General features: G+C 36.9%; 1 protein-coding gene across 4 annotated transcripts in view; it reads right to left on the bottom strand.

The window, feature by feature from the left end:
• LOC150101919 (uncharacterized) overlaps positions 1 to 16,726 on the bottom strand; it is a 153,086-nt gene that overhangs the window by 68,800 nt on the left and 67,560 nt on the right. For 3 of the 4 annotated variants that reach the window (XM_090400263.1, XM_090400264.1, XM_090400262.1), the window contains 2 exons: positions 12,362 to 12,492; positions 2,082 to 2,245 (listed from right to left, as the gene is read on the bottom strand). In XM_090400263.1, coding sequence (XP_090256389.1) covers positions 2,082 to 2,245; positions 12,362 to 12,492 — 295 coding nt within the window. The remainder of the gene's footprint in view (positions 1 to 2,081; positions 2,246 to 12,361; positions 12,493 to 16,726) is intronic. The other variant, XM_090400265.1, reaches the window with a different exon arrangement.

Here is a 16,726-nt window from a genome sequence, read left to right as displayed (position 1 = left end):
TGAAGTTCTTCTGATAAATGTTTCCCAAATTTGGGGAAGTCTCATGCATCCAAATTTGTTGAGGTTTGGCATGTTCCTAAGGGCTGAGGCTGATTCCATGAAGTCTTTCATATTTGAACTTGCTGTGGTGTATTACTGTGGCTTTCTTCCATCTTATTCTGTGGAGAGTATCCAGAGCGTGGTCTGCAAGCCCAGAGTGGCTGTACTTGTGAAATCGGATGTAATCCTTGTGTTCTGAGATTCTGATATTTGCTGTCCTGTCTGTTTGGCCAAAGTAGGACAGTTTACAGCTGCAAGGGACCTGGTATACACCAGGTAGGTCTAGGGGAAGTGGTTGGTCTTTAGTGGAGCAGATAAGGGATGCCAATTTTCTATGTGGTCTGTAACAGGTGGTCAAGTCATGTTTTTTTAAGATTTTGTTGATTTTTTCCGAGATGCCTCGGATGTAGGGAATGGTGCAGGATCTAGAGTAATCTTTTTTGTGAAGGGGTGGGGGTGGTGGGTTGTGGATAACTGGGTTAAGTATTTTTTGGATTCTTTTTTTTTGGGGGGGGGTAGCCATTGGCTAAGAAAGTGTCATGAATGTGATTTAGTTCAGTAGTTAGGGCTTGCTCATTAGAACAGATTATTTTTGCCCTGTTGAATAGTGTCTTAATAACTCCATATTGTTGTGGGGGGGGGGGTGATGGGATTGTTGGTGAATGTATCTACCTGTATGGGTGGGTTTTCTATAAACTGAGAAAACCAAGGTTCCATCAGGTTGGCGGGTGACTAGTGTGTGTAGGAAGGGGAGGTTATTATTTGCCTCTTTTTCCAGGGTGAACTTGATCCTAGGGTGTTGGTTGTTTAAGTGTGTTAGGAAGGAGAGGAGTGAATCTGGGCCATGTGGCCAAATAGCGAACACATCATCAATGTAGCGAAGCCATATGGTAGGTTTTTGTGGGGTTGAGTTTAAGGCTTTTTCTTCAAAAGTCTCCATAAAGAAGTTAGCCAAGGGTAGGGAAAGTGGTGAACCCATGGCTGTCCCCTCTATTTGTTTGTAGAATTTTTCCTGCCAAACAAAATGGCCTGAGTTCATTGTAAACTGAAATAGGGCTGAGATATCGGGAGGAAATTTAGCTTGGATTAGCTCTAAGGTTTCTTTGAGGGGGACATTCGTGAATAAGGAGGAGACGTCAAAACTGACCATTATGTTATTATGTTGGAGTGTGAGGTTTTCTATACTGGCTTTGAAGTGGGCTGAGTTTTTTTATGTGTGATGGTGTGTTGCCAGTATAGTGTGAGAGCGCTTTGGCTAAATGCTTGGCTAGTTTGTAAGTGGAGGAATCAATGCCATCCACTATGGGACGTAATGGTACATTATCTTTATGTATTTTTGGGAGTCCATATATGTGGGGGGGGGGGTCTAGAGTTATAGGGTTTCAGTCTGTTGGTAATCTCCACAGGCCAAGAAGTGACCTTCTTAAGGAGCCTATGGAGTTTTCTAATTTGAGAGTTGGTGGGATTATATTCAATAGGGAGGTAAGTGGATCGATCTAATAGTAAGGCCTTGAGCTTACCTGTGTAGTCATTAAGATTGAGTACCACAGTGGCGTTCCCCTTATCTGCTTTGGTGATCACTATTTCTTTGTTTCTTTTCAATTCTTGTAGTGACTTGTATTCACTAATGGATAAGTTGGATTTCGGAGGCTTTGCTTTTGTGAGAACATAGGCTACATCCAATCTGATATCGTTGCCGATGTGGTTTGGGAGGTGGCGAATCCCGCGTTCAATTTGGATCATTAATTCCTCAGCCGGTAATTTGCCATTGCTCCTAAGAAAGAATAATTTATTTCTCTAAAATTTTCACGTGCTCAGAGTTTAAAATAATGCACACAGATCTCTGATAATTCACAAGAGACTCTAAAGATATTAAATTTGAAAATGCTAAAAAAAAAAAAAAATCATTAAAAATGCAATCAAATAATTGTCAGTATAACAGCAAGTCCTTAGAGCTCAAAAAATGATGGATTGAGGATTAAAAGCCACACACATATATTGTGACATGTTCAAATAATTATCAAATCACAAAAAATGCTCACCCAGAAGACTTCTTAATGTTCCTAGCTTTAGAGAGCTTTATCTGTCCAGATGGTTCTGATGATTGTGGTGTTTCTTTTTTTCTATGACTTGCAGCTTCACTAGTCATAGGTTTTGTTTTGAGTAAGGACAATGTACATGCTCTCTGAGCAGCAGCTCTCTGTTCCTAAAATAATGCCATACATATTTACTACATCTGAACTCTTTTTTTTTTCCCCCACAAAAATAAAAGCAGTTTTCTTAATAAAGTATATCATCCCTATTATATCATCATTTTTTTTTATTAACAAAATATAAAAATTAATAATGCAAACTTAATCATGTAGTAGTAGTATTACAATATCCTGTACACCCATTTGAAGGTACATATCATAAATATGATGATGAATGTATTATACAAAATATTTGTCACACAGACACTATAACTGGCTTGGCAGCTTCATTATTCATACAAGACAATCCAATTTAAAATTATTCTCAAATAATTAAAAAAAAATTAAATACAATTATTTTTGAAAAACTTAGTTAAAAAGTTCACTTTGTGATTTTTCATAATTATATATTATCACTTGAATACCACACTGTACATGTAACTTTTTAATAAGTTTTTGAAAAAAAATTTATTAGTGTTACAACCACTTTTTAAACTGCATATAACTTAATAATAAATTAAAAACTTTAAATTTTGAAATTATTATCAAGTTCATTTTGCAAAATGCATTGAGCATCTATCAGTTCATTTTGTCTTCATTTCTCATCGTCTGTCATCCACATGTAAGTTATTTCTAGAATGCTGATTGCAAATATCAAAGCATTGCAAATATCAAATTTAACGAAATTTGATATTTGCAATGCTTACGTAGCTCAGCCTGTATCAATGATGCCTTTTGTTGAAAAGACCTGGTTTCAAATCTCATTTAGGACACAAAGAACCTTTATCAGAGTTTTTCAAGTGAAGGTGAGCTAGCCAGTCTCATAAGAAGGTGGCAGGTTCTTTTTTCCAGAAACATGGGTTTTTCATCCTGAAAACAGGCAAACCACCAGAAGAATACACAATCAAGAGACATAATGGACAATGTAGACAGGATTGACAATACATATGCATTAAGCAGGTTTCTAAGAAGCCAAGTTAGTTGATAGTTGGTTGTGACAGACTATCAGGTCTAAGAGAAAAAGGAAAATAGGATGGGAATGCTTACAAATATCTGTTTCAGTTTGGACTAACTGTAGAAGCATAAAGACACAACATGAACTGATATTATATTGCAATACTTTCAACTCTGGCAGGATGAAATTTAATAAATTTTGAATTTAGAATTACAGATGACAACTTCCATAACTCAGTCAGTTTTGATGATGCCCCCCTTTTTTTTTTTGGAAAGATTTGTATCTGAATACTGCTTGGATACAGAGAAATTCCATTAGGGTTTTACAAGTGAAGGTGAGTTATCCAGTCTCATAAGTGGCAGGGCTGTTCCCCCCAGAAATTTAGATGTTTCATCCTGCAAAATAGGCAAACTGGCCAGAAGAACAGAGGCAACTGATAACAAAAATACACTAAGTGGAGAAAATTAACTGCCCTGTCAGAGCAATAATTAGCCTATCACGCAAGCAAAAATGAGAATTTAGAATGTATACAAGAAGAGGTCCATGTAGTTTAATATCGGTTTCAATGAATCATTTTTAATTGCAAAATGACCAATAAAATTTGTCAAATCATTTCAAATTCAGGTTTCAATTGGACCATTTATAGTGGAAAAATTAGACAAAACAAAATTATATGCCTGGCATATATAAACTACAAATTTCATACATCAGCATGTCACATATGGCATATAACTTTTGACATACTTGTCAGATTTTTTAGAAAAGTAGCATCACTCAGTAGTATTCTTTGAATAATTAACAATGCAAAATTCAACTCTAAACAACTCTGAATTGCATTTTATGAATTTTTTTATGTAAACAATTTTGGTACTAATATTAATACATAACCAAGCCATGTTTTGGAGCAGTGATTTTCATTGTTAACAATTTCTAGGTTGAACTGAATGATAAATTATTCCTTCCCTCCATTCATAATTCCATTTTTATTAGCAAAACAATCTGAATTAATGTTTTTTTTTTCTTTTCTTTTTTCTCTATAATTGGGCAACTGTTTTTTTTCTGACAAAACAATTATTATTAACATTAGACATTCACAGATTCAAAATCCACTGTAGGAGGTCCCATGTCATAAAAAAAAAAAAAAAAAAAAAAAAAAACTGTGCTTTTTTTTGTGTTGTTACCAAAGTAAGCCCATCAAAAACCAACACATCCAATAAGAAATATAAAGCTCTGCAGGAAATGAAAAAAAACAAAGAAATAATAATCACCAAAGCGGATAAGCAAAATGCCACCGTAGTACTCAACCAAACGGACTACACAGGTAAGCTTAATGCTCTATTATTAGATCGGGTTACTTACCTCCCTATTGAATACAATCCCACCAACTCACAAATTAGAAAACTCCATAGGCTCCTTAAGAAGGTCACTTCTTGGCCTGCAGAAGTTACTAACAAATTAAAACAGTATAACTCTATATCCCCCCCCCCCCCGTATATATGGACTCCCAAAAATACATAAAGAAAATGTGCCATTACGTCCCATAGTGGATGGCATTGATTTCCCCCACATACAAATTAGCTAAACATTTGGCTAGAGCGCTCACACACTATACTGGCAACACACCATCACACATAAAAAACTCTTCCCACTCAAAACCTACATAGAAAACCTTACACTCCAACATACTGACATAATGGTCAGTTTTGACGTCTCCTCCTTATTCACAAATGTCCCACTCAAGGAAACCTTAGAGCTAATCCAAGCTAAATTTTCTCCTGATATCTCAGTCTTATTTCAGTTCACAATGAACTCAGGCTATTTCGTTTGGCAGGGAAAATTCTACAAATAAATAGAGGGGACAGCCATGGGTTCACCACTCTCCCATCCTTGGCCAACTTCTTTAAGAAGACTTTTGAAGAGAAAGCCTTAAACTCTGCCCCCGCAAAAACCAACCATATGGCTTCGCTACATTGATGATGTGTTCGCTATTTGGCAACGTGGCTCTGATACACCCCTCTCCTTCTTAGCACACTTAAACAACAAACACCCCAGAATCAAGTTCACCCTAGAAAAAGAGGAAAACAACAGCCTCCCTTTCCACACTAGTCACCTGCCAGCCTGATGGAACCTTGGTTTTCTCGGTTTATAGAAAACCTACCCATACAGGCAGATACATTCGCCAACAATCCCACCATCCCCCCCCCCCCCCCCACAACAATATGGAGTTATTAAGACACTATACAACAGAGCTAAACTAATCTGTTCAAATGACAATGACTGAACTTAATCACATCCTCAATACTTTTTCAGCCAATGGCTTCCCCCCCCCCCCCAAATCCAAAAAATAGTGAAACCAGTAAACCACATAACCCCCCCCCCCCCCAGTAAACCACAACCCCTAAATCCATCACCATTCCCAACATCCGAGGCATCTCGGAAAAAATTACCAAAATCCTGAATAAACATGACCTGACCTCTTGTTACAGACCATATAGAAAATTGGCATCCCTTATCCGCTCCACTAAAGACCAACCACTTCCCCTAGACCGTCCTTGGTGTATACCAGGTCCCTTGCAGCTGTAAGCTGTCCTACTTTGGCCAAACAGGCAGGACAGCAAATATCAGAATTTCAGAACACAAGGACTACACCCGGTTTCACCAGTACAGCCACTCTGGTCTTACAGACCATGCTCTGGATACACGCCACAGAATATGATGGAAGAAAGCCACAGTAATACACCGTAACAAATTCAAATTTGAAAGACTATTTATGGAATCCACTTCAGCCCTAAGAAACATGCTAAACCTCAACAAATTTGGGAGACGTACGTCAGGAGACCTTCAGCCCAACATTCCAAGAATACCTACATAGCCCGCCTATGGAACACCATCAGGACTTTTAGGAGAAAAGTCCTGATGGTGTCCATTTCGCTTCGTCTTCATTTATTGTGTGAAGTGTCTGCGTGCACGTCTTTATCTTAAGTTCCTTTGAAGATGGCAATGTGACGTTGCCAAAATATTGGAAATATATATTAAAGTTGAATTTAATTTATATTCTAGTGTACGTTGTGAATTTCTTAAGTTATTTAATAGTCATGTATAACTAACGTATATGCCTTTCTACGAGAATGTATGACAAAGAATAAAGTAAGTCAAAGATAAGAAGATTGTCAGTTAGCTGAATTATCACTCTTTTCTGGCCAGAACAAGAGCTTATTAGATTAGATTGGACAGGAATTGAATCCTGACAAATATCAACAAGTTATATATGGAGGGGGATGGATTTCAGAAAAGCTTATACTAGTTCAGAGATTGTGAATGATATAAGAAAAGATACAGGGAAAGAGACTGAGGTACATTTTATAAACTAATGCACAATTCAAGCATTTTATTAAACTATTAACATTTTTAAAGATCTCCATGACTACAAAAGAAATTATTATCAATATGACATAGCAAATTATGACAGAAAGATTTATAAAGTCAGCTTATTCTGTTTTAACAATTACATATATGTAAGTCATCATTATGAGATAAGCCCATATATTGGATTATTATTATTATCAAAAAAAAAAAATCATCATCCTTGGACTGCATGGAGTCACAGACTCATCTAGGAGGTCCCTTTTCTCATACCCACAGCTCATCATACCATGCCTTAAACACATTCAAATTCTCTGCAGACACCATGCTCTTAGGCAATGCATTCCAATCATTCACAACTCTCCATGCAAAAAACCTCCTCCTCACTCTGTTGCACACACTCTCCTTATACAGATTCCAGGGATGACCTCTTGTTAACCCCAATCTCCCATCATTTCTGAAAAACCTCTTAATCCTATAACAACCTCTTGCCAACTTATACATCTCAACCTTTCTACATATTCAATTTCAGTGATTAGAAACTATTTTGGTGAATCTCCTCTGGACCCTCTCTAACATCTCTTCATCCTTTTGAAAATCAGGTGACCAAATCTGTGCACAGCAGTCCACATGTGGCCTAATCAGAGCCTAATACAACGGAACCAGAATTACTTTACTTCTATAAGTCAGTGTCCTCTGAATCATGGCCATAATTTATGTTTTCCAAGAGTAAATTCTACACCTTATCTTTGTTTTCCAAATTTTAAAACCTTACATTTTGCAACATTGAACTGGCATCCCCACCCTTGTGCACATTCACTCAGTCTATTCAAATCTTCTTGTAAGGCCACAACATCAGCTTTACTCCTCATAGTTTGTCCCAATTTTTCATTCAAATCTTCCCCAATATCACTAACATATAGGTTAAACAGCAATGGCCCTAAAACAGATCCCCTAGGCACCCCACTAGTGATTTTCCTCTTCTGGGATGTTGCTCCCCCATACACAACTTGTTGATACCTATCAGACAGCCAATCTCCAATCCAATGCACTAGTCTCATATCCAACGCAATCCTCTCTTGTTTGACTATCAACTTATCATGCAGTAATCCATAAAAAGTCTTTGCAAAGTCTAAGTATACTACTGTGTATCCATCTCCCACATCCAATGCTGCTGCTGTCACCTTATTGCAATAAGTAAGTAGATTATAAAACATGACCTCCATTTAGCAAATCCGTGCTGTCCATCAAAGATAATATCATTGTTGTCACCCCAATTCTGGATCCTGAATCTCCCCAATCTTTCCAACAGTTTAACCTCAACACTTGTGGAACTTGACCCAATGTAAGACTCATATTAAACAAATATGTCAAGGCAGCTGTCAACTCCCTGGCATATTCCTTCAAAATACACAGTCATATATCATCAAGTCCCACAGTCTATTAACATCAAGTTTGCTTAATTTACCTCTTACTCACTCAGTCAGTCAGTCTCTCCTCCTTATCATCCACTACTCTCAAACTCTCCATGATGTTTGTCTAATTTGCGTATACATTACCTTCCACATTATCAGGTCTATAGCAACAACATCCTTAGACCTTTATGAACTGCTCATTAAATATCTCACATATATCCTCTGCAGCAGTTGTCCTTATACCATTTTTTCCAATCAATGCCATCCTACCATAATCTTTTTTTTTTTTTTTTGTTGGCTACATATCGATCAAAAGGACGCCCTAGGATTTTTTTGGCTTTAGCTAACTGCTGCTCATTCTAAATTTTACTACCCTTATACACCGAGTCACCCTCCTTGCCTCTTGTTTGTATTCCTCATGGAATTGATTATTACCATTCCTCTTATGTTGCCTCTATAATGCCTTGAATATCCCTTTTCTCACATGGATGGCAATCACCCAGGTAATCATTTCGTGGCCACCCTCACTAACTGCAGGGAGATTTGACACTTAATTTATAACATCCTCTGATGAGATGATGAGAGGTGAATAGAATGAGATTTCATTCCATTCACCTCTATCTCACACCATACCGCCTCAAAACCACTACCACTATTTCTCCCTTGCATCTCTAACTTGTATGGACATAACTCTTTTTCTATCATCAACAGCACTCCACCTTCCTTTTTACCCTTTCTATCTTCATGAAATACATCATACCATTCCATCTCTATTGTTGTCAGGATGTCATCCTCATCTAACCATGTCTCACTTATTCCAACAATTTTTGGGTGAATGAACTCAATCAATGCAACCATTTCTCTTGTTTCTACTACTTCAACATTCATATACAAACTTAACAGCACATTCCTGGATCTATAACAAGTTTTATTGATACCACTTATTAGAGGTGACTTCATACTTTCCTTGAACCATTTCTCTTTCTCCTTACTCATTCCCAGAACCTTCTTGAAATACAACTGTTTTCCCTACATCCCAGATCATCCCTCTCCCTTTTTGTCTACACATGCATTCACATCCTCTTGGAGCATCAACTGTTCTCACACTGTGTTCCCCTGTCCACCCAGAGTCTCCCTGTTTGTCTTGCACACATTCTCTACACTCATGTTACCCACTTCTTCATTCATAAACACCACATCACTCTCTCCTTCCTTACTGTCCTGCTCTTTCACATTGCTTACTGAATCTGAGCTTGCTTGCTTACTCAGATCCATTCTCTGCACTCATTACTCTCCCTTCCAGCTGCAGTCTCTCCAAATGACTCGCACTGAAACCATTCAAATGCAGTCCATCACTCTTATACAGTTCAATTCTTCCTTCAAACTCATTCTACACATTAACAAACTGCACTCCTTACTCTTCACACATTTCTGTTAACATATCATTCATTACTATCATATCTGAGCAACACAACTATCTTTCCTAGCACACCATTATTATATTTGATCCTTCTTAACAACCTCCTGATATCCACTTTCATTCTCTTTGATCCCAGTTGAATCATTTGTCGCTACTATCACTACCAACTTCTTTGCTCACTTACTCCTCATATCAAACATCTCAACCATTCTATTCATTTTACCTCCCAGAAAACAAACTTTGTGCAATCTTCTCATTTACAAAACCTACAATAATCGAAATGCCATATGCCACTTGCGGGTCTTTCATAACTTTTTTCACACCAACATCATTTGTTTTCATCATCTTCACTCTTCTATACACATCTCCAAATCTCTTCATTTCATTCTGCATTTGCCTTATCTTCACCAACTCAGCTTTCAAATCTTGCATTCTTTATTCGCTATCATTTACTCTCACTATTTTATCGACAGTACACACACACTTGTTTGCCATCAACCCTGCTCACCACCTTACCGTTAATTTCACTCTGTTTCTCAACATCATTATTGCCAGCTTTATCATCGTCATCATCAAATTCGTGACATTTAACCTCAAGGGGTGTACAGGATATGATAGTACTACATGAAAAATTGACATCATTACTAACTTCCTATCTATAATTTTCCTCCATATCAATCTATTACATGTCAAGCCTTCAACATTGTCAGATCTTATATTTCTATCTTCTAAGGCATTTTTTACCATATCAATCCACTTATATGTTGGTCTTCCTGTGGGTCTTTTTCCTGCCAACCTGGCTGAGAACACTTGTTTTGCTAATCTTTCCTCTCCCATTCTGTTTAAGTGACCATACCATGTGAGATTAGCTCTGTTAACGCATTCCTGGATGCTGACAACGTCAAGTTCTTTCCTAATATCCTCGTTTTTAATATAATATTGCCATTGATGCCATCTGTTCTTTCTCAGGACTCTCGATTACAACAATTATTCAATTTAGTGAAGGAATCCTGCAGACGTGTAGCGGATTTATTTAAAAGTATAACATCATCCACATAAAGCAAAGAGCTGACATTAACATCTCCAATTCTGATATCAAATTTAATACCACTTTCCTTCATAATGTGATCCATATGGATAATGAATAACAGAGGGGATAACGTACATCCTTGTCTCACACCAGATTTAACATTAAACCATCTTCCTGTACTTGCTTCAATTCTAACTGCTGACTTACAACTCGAATGAAGACTAAGTATTGCTTGATATAATAACCCACTGACACTATACAATTGTAGCATTTTGAATAGCTTCTCTCTTGGCACCATGTCATATGCTTTTTCCAGATCTATAAAACTTAAATACAGATCTTTTGTTACATCCCCATGATTTCTCAACTATCTGTCGTAAAGTAAAGCTTCATCATCAATTGAACTTTTTTTTCGTTGACTTCCACACAACTGCCATGTCAGTTACAATGCATGTTCCCTACTCATATTTAAGTAAGCCTCATGGTCTATCAGAATATCACATTTCCGAAATACCCACAATTATACTTTTCTCTTATTAAGCCTCTCTACATAAATATCCATGACATTTTCCCATGCATACATACTAAATTCATGCATGGTACCATTTTTGAGAAATCCATGCTGTGTACTTTATCTTTTACTTTATTTATAACAGACCTACACAATGATTTGCCTTTTACCACCATGTTATATCAATGTGCTAACAAAAACAATGAATTTATGATAACATTGCCTAAGAAATTTATCCAAACGGCATGTTCCATACTCAGATATCTCACAGTAATACTTAATCTACAATTTAGACAATTATCAGCACATATTTAAGTATAAAATATACACACACAAATACAGTGATTGTTAAATTATCCAATTATATGAATAAATATACAACAAGAAATAAATATACAAATACAGTGATCTCTAAATCACAAACACACACACACATGCATGCACACATAAATACAGTGACAATTCAATTATTCAACATTCTATGTAATCAAATTTCTCCGTAGTGCAATTGGAAGAACTATGGTACATTGCGCCCTTTGATTGGAATAGGCCTAAGTTCGATTCTCGTCGCGACGGGGGGAATCTTTATCTGGACGATTTCAATCGAAGGTGAGTTAGCCGATCTCATACGGAAGTAGCAGGGTTTTTTCCTCCCGGAAACTCGGGTTTTTCATCCCACATACAGACAAATCAGCCCTTCAGAACACCAACAATTTACAGACAAAAAATACTAGTTGTGGTAGTGGTGGGCGGTAATTGGCGTTGATGAAGATGATTTGTAGTAGAGGTTCGGTGTAGTAGTTGAGACAGTTGTAGGTGTCCTCCCGCGATGAGTCTTCGGACTCCTTGGAGGTGTCACGAATAATAATAATAAGTATACATCATTCATATCAATATATATATATATATATATATATATATAGATAGATTAAGCCTGCCTGGTTGGCCGAGTGGTAGCGTATCCACTTTCCAGCCAAGAGTCTGCAGGCTCGAATCCTGCCTAGGGATGGATGTTCATGGTTGTCTTCCACATTCATATGTTCACTCATACAAGTGAATAAACACTCTCCCAAGATGAACTGGGTCACCATGGGAGAAGTAGATTCAACCCTCCCATAATGGGAGAGGCCTTCACCCTGTAGTGGGTGAAAAGACAGGCTGATCATCATATATAGATTATATCAATTATCCAATCTTGTATGTAATTTCATTCAGTTAAACAACAAGCATACTAATTTCCCAATAGCGATTTTTATGAAGTTTCACTGTGTGTGTGTTTGTGTGTGTGTGTGTGTGTGTCTGTTTGCTTGTTTGTTCCTCTGCCTGAAAATTAAAATATGGCAATCATGTAGGATAGATTTTTTTTTTTTTTTTTAAATAAACCTCAATGTTTTATTTTTATTTTATTTTTTTCAAGATATCCACAAAAAATTAACCTGTAACTGCTGTGGAAGAAGAAAGCTGACTGCTCTTGGTCCTGGTCTACTGATGCTGAAGTCACTTGAAGTCTCTAATTCTTGTGCCTTTTTAACAGTAAAATACGATGGCTTTGCATCTTGATATTTTGCTGCAAGTATCAGATCAAATAAATTTTTGATTAAGCAAACCCGGTTTTTAAAAAGAAATTAAATGCAATTAATACTTGCAGTGGCAATAGAGGAAATACTGAAAGTGCAAAATAAAAATAATTAGCATCATAATCATCAAATTCCTGATATGTACCCACAAGGGGTGTACAGGATATGATAGTACTACATGAAAAATTTACATCATTACTAACTTCCTATCTACAATTTTCCTCCAAATCAGTCTGTTACTTGTCAAGACTCCAACATTATCAGATCTTATATTTCTATCGTCTAAGGCACTTTGTACCGTATCAATCCACCTATATCTTGATCTTCCTCTGGGTCGTTTTCCTGCCAACCTGGCAGAGAACACTTGTTTTGCTAATCTTTCCTCTCCCATTCCATTTAAGTGACCATACCATCTGAGATTAGCTCTGCTAACGCATTCCTGGATGCTGACAATGTCAAGTTCTTTCTTAATATCCTCATTTTTAATATGATATCGCCATTGATGCCATCTGTCCACACTTATAATCTTTCTCAGGACTCTCATATCTGCGGTCTCTAGTCTTTGGTCAAGTGTTTTACTTCTGACCCAGCTCTCAGATCCATAAGTTAAAACTGGTTTGAACACTGTCTTGTATACAGCTAATTTAGTGTTCCGACTAATTTCTCTCTTATTCCTCTCTCTTATGAATTTATTTCTCTATTCATAAGAGAGAAACTAATTTCTCTCTTATGAATTTATTCAATTGACTTCCCACCATACAAGCTTTGCTGATTCTGTTGTCTATTTCTATATTTAATTTACCATCTTCAGTAAAAATCGTGCCTAAATAGCTGAAATGTTTTACTTGTTCCACAGGTTCTCCATTCACAACACAGTTGACATTTTCAATGATTCTGCCTATTTCCATTGTTTTTGTCTTTTTATTGCTTACCTTCATACCATATCTATTACAACAGCTATTCAATTTAGTCAGAGAATCTTGCAGACTTGTAGTGGATTTATTTACAAGTATAACATCGTCCGCATAAAGCAAAGAGACATTAACATCTCCAATTCTGATATCATTTTTAATACCACTTTCCTTCATAATGTGATCCATATAGATAATGAATAACAGTGAATAACAGAGGGGATAATGTACATCCTTGTCTCACACCACATTTAACATTAAACCATCTTCCTGTACTTCCCTCAATTCTAACTGCTGACTTACAACTCAAATAAAGACAAACTATTGCTTGATATAATGGCCCATTGACACCAATGTAGCGTATTGAATAGCTTCCCTCTTGGCAACATGTCATATGCCTTTTCCAGATCAATAAAACTTAAATACAGATCTTTGTTATTTTCCCATGCTTTCTCAACTATTTGTCGTAAAGTGAAGATCTGATCCTGACAACCTCTATTTGGCCTTAATCCAGCTTGTTCTTCATTAAGCTTTTCTTCCACAATTCTTCTCAACTGTTTCTCAAGTATACTTGCATAAATTTTGCCAGGAACAGTCAGTAGTGAAATACCTCTATAATTCTCACATTCAGTTTTATTGCCTTTTTATATATGGTTACTATAAGAGCTCTACTCCAATCATCTGGAATTCGTCCCTCTGTCCAGGCCTTTTGAACTATGCAGTGCAGCCACTGTAAGACTTTTATATACCACCATACTTCAGCATTTCTGGTCGAAAACATTTACTCCTGCTGCCTTTCCACATTTGAAGACTTTGATGGCTTTTTCTACTTCAAGTATGGATATGTATTCCGGACTATATACCTGTTGTGGGTTTTTTTACCATTGTGCTATCATTGCTTGTTTCATTTAGCAATTTTTCGAAGCAATTACTCCATACTTCAAGGATATCTTTTTTTTTTTGATATGCTTTCTTCTTTTCCTTCATTTCCTCTTTAACTTCTTCTGTCCACCAAAATATTTTTGTATGTCTGACAATCATATCCTACTGTGCTATTTAGATTGCAAATCAGGAGCAACTTTTCTTTTTTCATTATGTGAGTTGCTTTTTCTAAAGCATCAAAAAATTCCTCCACTTCTACCTTAGTAGAACCTTCTGTGGGACCATAGGCACAAATAAGTCTCATTATTAGTTCCCCAGGGGTGCTTAAGGGTCAAAGCTGTATAAATGAGAGGAGACCTCCATATAGACTTTAAAGGAATGCGGAGAACTGACCAGGGCTTCTGACTTAATGTCCAATCCACACTTTCTCGTGGTGCACCCTGTTGGGTATCTATCTGGATATTGAACGCATGCGATGGGCTGGAAATTTGGGATTTAGCCTGACCAAATTGTATTCCTATTGGTTAAACCAAAATACAAAATGATGGTACAACATGACAAAATTTCATGCCAGCAGGGACGTCGCCCGGTTAAACAAGGCCCTGGTTGTTATCGCCAGGCAACCAGGGCAAACAGCAAAAAGTCAGCTACTGGAACAAATCTGAAAACACACCCCAACTCAACATCACCAGAATTAAAGATCGGTACTATCAATGTAAGAAACCTGAATGGCAAAGAAATGGAGCTATGAGGAATTAGATAAGTAACAGATCGACATAATAGGGGTGACTGAAACAAGAAAGAAAGAAACTGGTGAGATCTTTCTGAGCAATAAATTCGAAATGTTATATTCAGGCAATGACAATCAAGGAAAAGAAGGAGTAGCCAAAGTATTCAATACAAAATACGAGGCTCATCTTCTTGAATGGCAGGAAGTGTCAAGTAGAGTGATTTGGGCAAATATCAGAATGGGGAACTGGACAATGAGACTTATTTCTGCCTATGGTCCCACAGAAGGTTTTACTAAGGTAGAAATGGGGTAATTTTTTGAGGCTTTAGAGAAAACAACTGACACAATGAAAAAGGAAAAGGTCCTTGTTGGGAATGTAAATAGCGGAGCAGGAAATGATTGTCAGACATACAAAAATATTTTGGGAAAATTTGGAGAAAAGAGCAAAGCTAATAATAACGGCAAATACCTGTTGGATTTTTCCCCAGGACATGGACTGGTTATTACTAACACCATGTTCCAACATAAAAATGTGCACATATTCACATGGAGAGAAGAGGCAAGGAATAAGAAACATCTCATTGACTATGTTATTGTTGATAGTGATGTTTTCTCCCTGGTGCAGGACACCAGAGTGTACAAAGGATTTGAAATTGGAAGTGATCACTATTTAGTCTTGAGCAGGATAAAATTGAATTTCATATTGAAAAGAATGACATGTAAGAAGGTTTTAAAGTGAATAAAAGTTGAGCAGCTCTGAGATGTCAACTGCAGACTAAAATACACAAAGATTATTGAAGGAAAAATGAGAGAGTTTGAGAACAGGAACCAAACCTTGGAGATTTAGTGGCAAGCCTTGAAGAAAACCCTGACTGATTCAGCTAGAGAGGCATGTGGTGAAGTTGTCTGCAAGGATAGGATAATCAGAACTCCAAAGTGGAAACAGGAGTTAAAGAGGTAGTGAAAGAAATGAAGAAAGCATATCAAACGTTCCTGGCAAATAAGTCAGCTTGTGCTCTTAGAGAATACAAAGACAAATGTAAGAAAGCTAAACACTGTGTAAAACTAGCTAAACAAAAGTCATGGGAGGACTTTGGCAAGAATATAGAAAATAAATATCAAGAAGGTGGCAAAATATTCTGGAGGTTGTTGAAGAAGCTTAGGAATGGAGGAAAGAGTGCTGTAAAAGGAGTTAGAGATGATAAAGATGAAATGAAAATGGGAGAAAAAGATTTCCTTGAAGTATGGAGTAATTACTTTGAAAATTTGTTAAATGAAACAAGCAGTGATGACAGCACAGTGATAAAAAACACTCACCAGGCATGCAGTCAGGAATACATATCCATACTTGAAGTAGAAAAAGCCATCAAAGGCTTGAAATGTGGAAAGGCAGCAGGAGTAGATGATAATCGACTAGAAATGCTGAAGTATGGTGGTATAAGTCTTACAGTGGTTGCACTGCATAGTTCAGAATGCCTGGAGAGAGGGACGAATTCCCAATGATTGGAGTAGAGCTCTCATAGTACCTATATATAAAAAGGGAAATAAAACTGAATGTGAGAATTACAGAGGTATATCCCTATTGAGTGTTCCTGGTAAGATATATGCAAGTATACTTGAGAAACAGTTGAGAAGAATTGTGGAAGAAAAGCTTGGTGAAGAACAAGCTGGATTCAGGTCAAATAGAGGATGTCAGGATAA

Source organism: Typopeltis vanoorti, chromosome 11, assembly GCF_054136105.1.
Source record: "Typopeltis vanoorti isolate ZY-2024b chromosome 11, IOZ_Tvanoo_1.0, whole genome shotgun sequence".
NCBI lineage: Eukaryota > Metazoa > Arthropoda > Arachnida > Uropygi > Thelyphonidae > Typopeltis > Typopeltis vanoorti.
The sequence above is the reverse complement of the archived record's forward strand: the minus strand, read 5'-3'. Positions and strand labels throughout refer to the sequence as shown.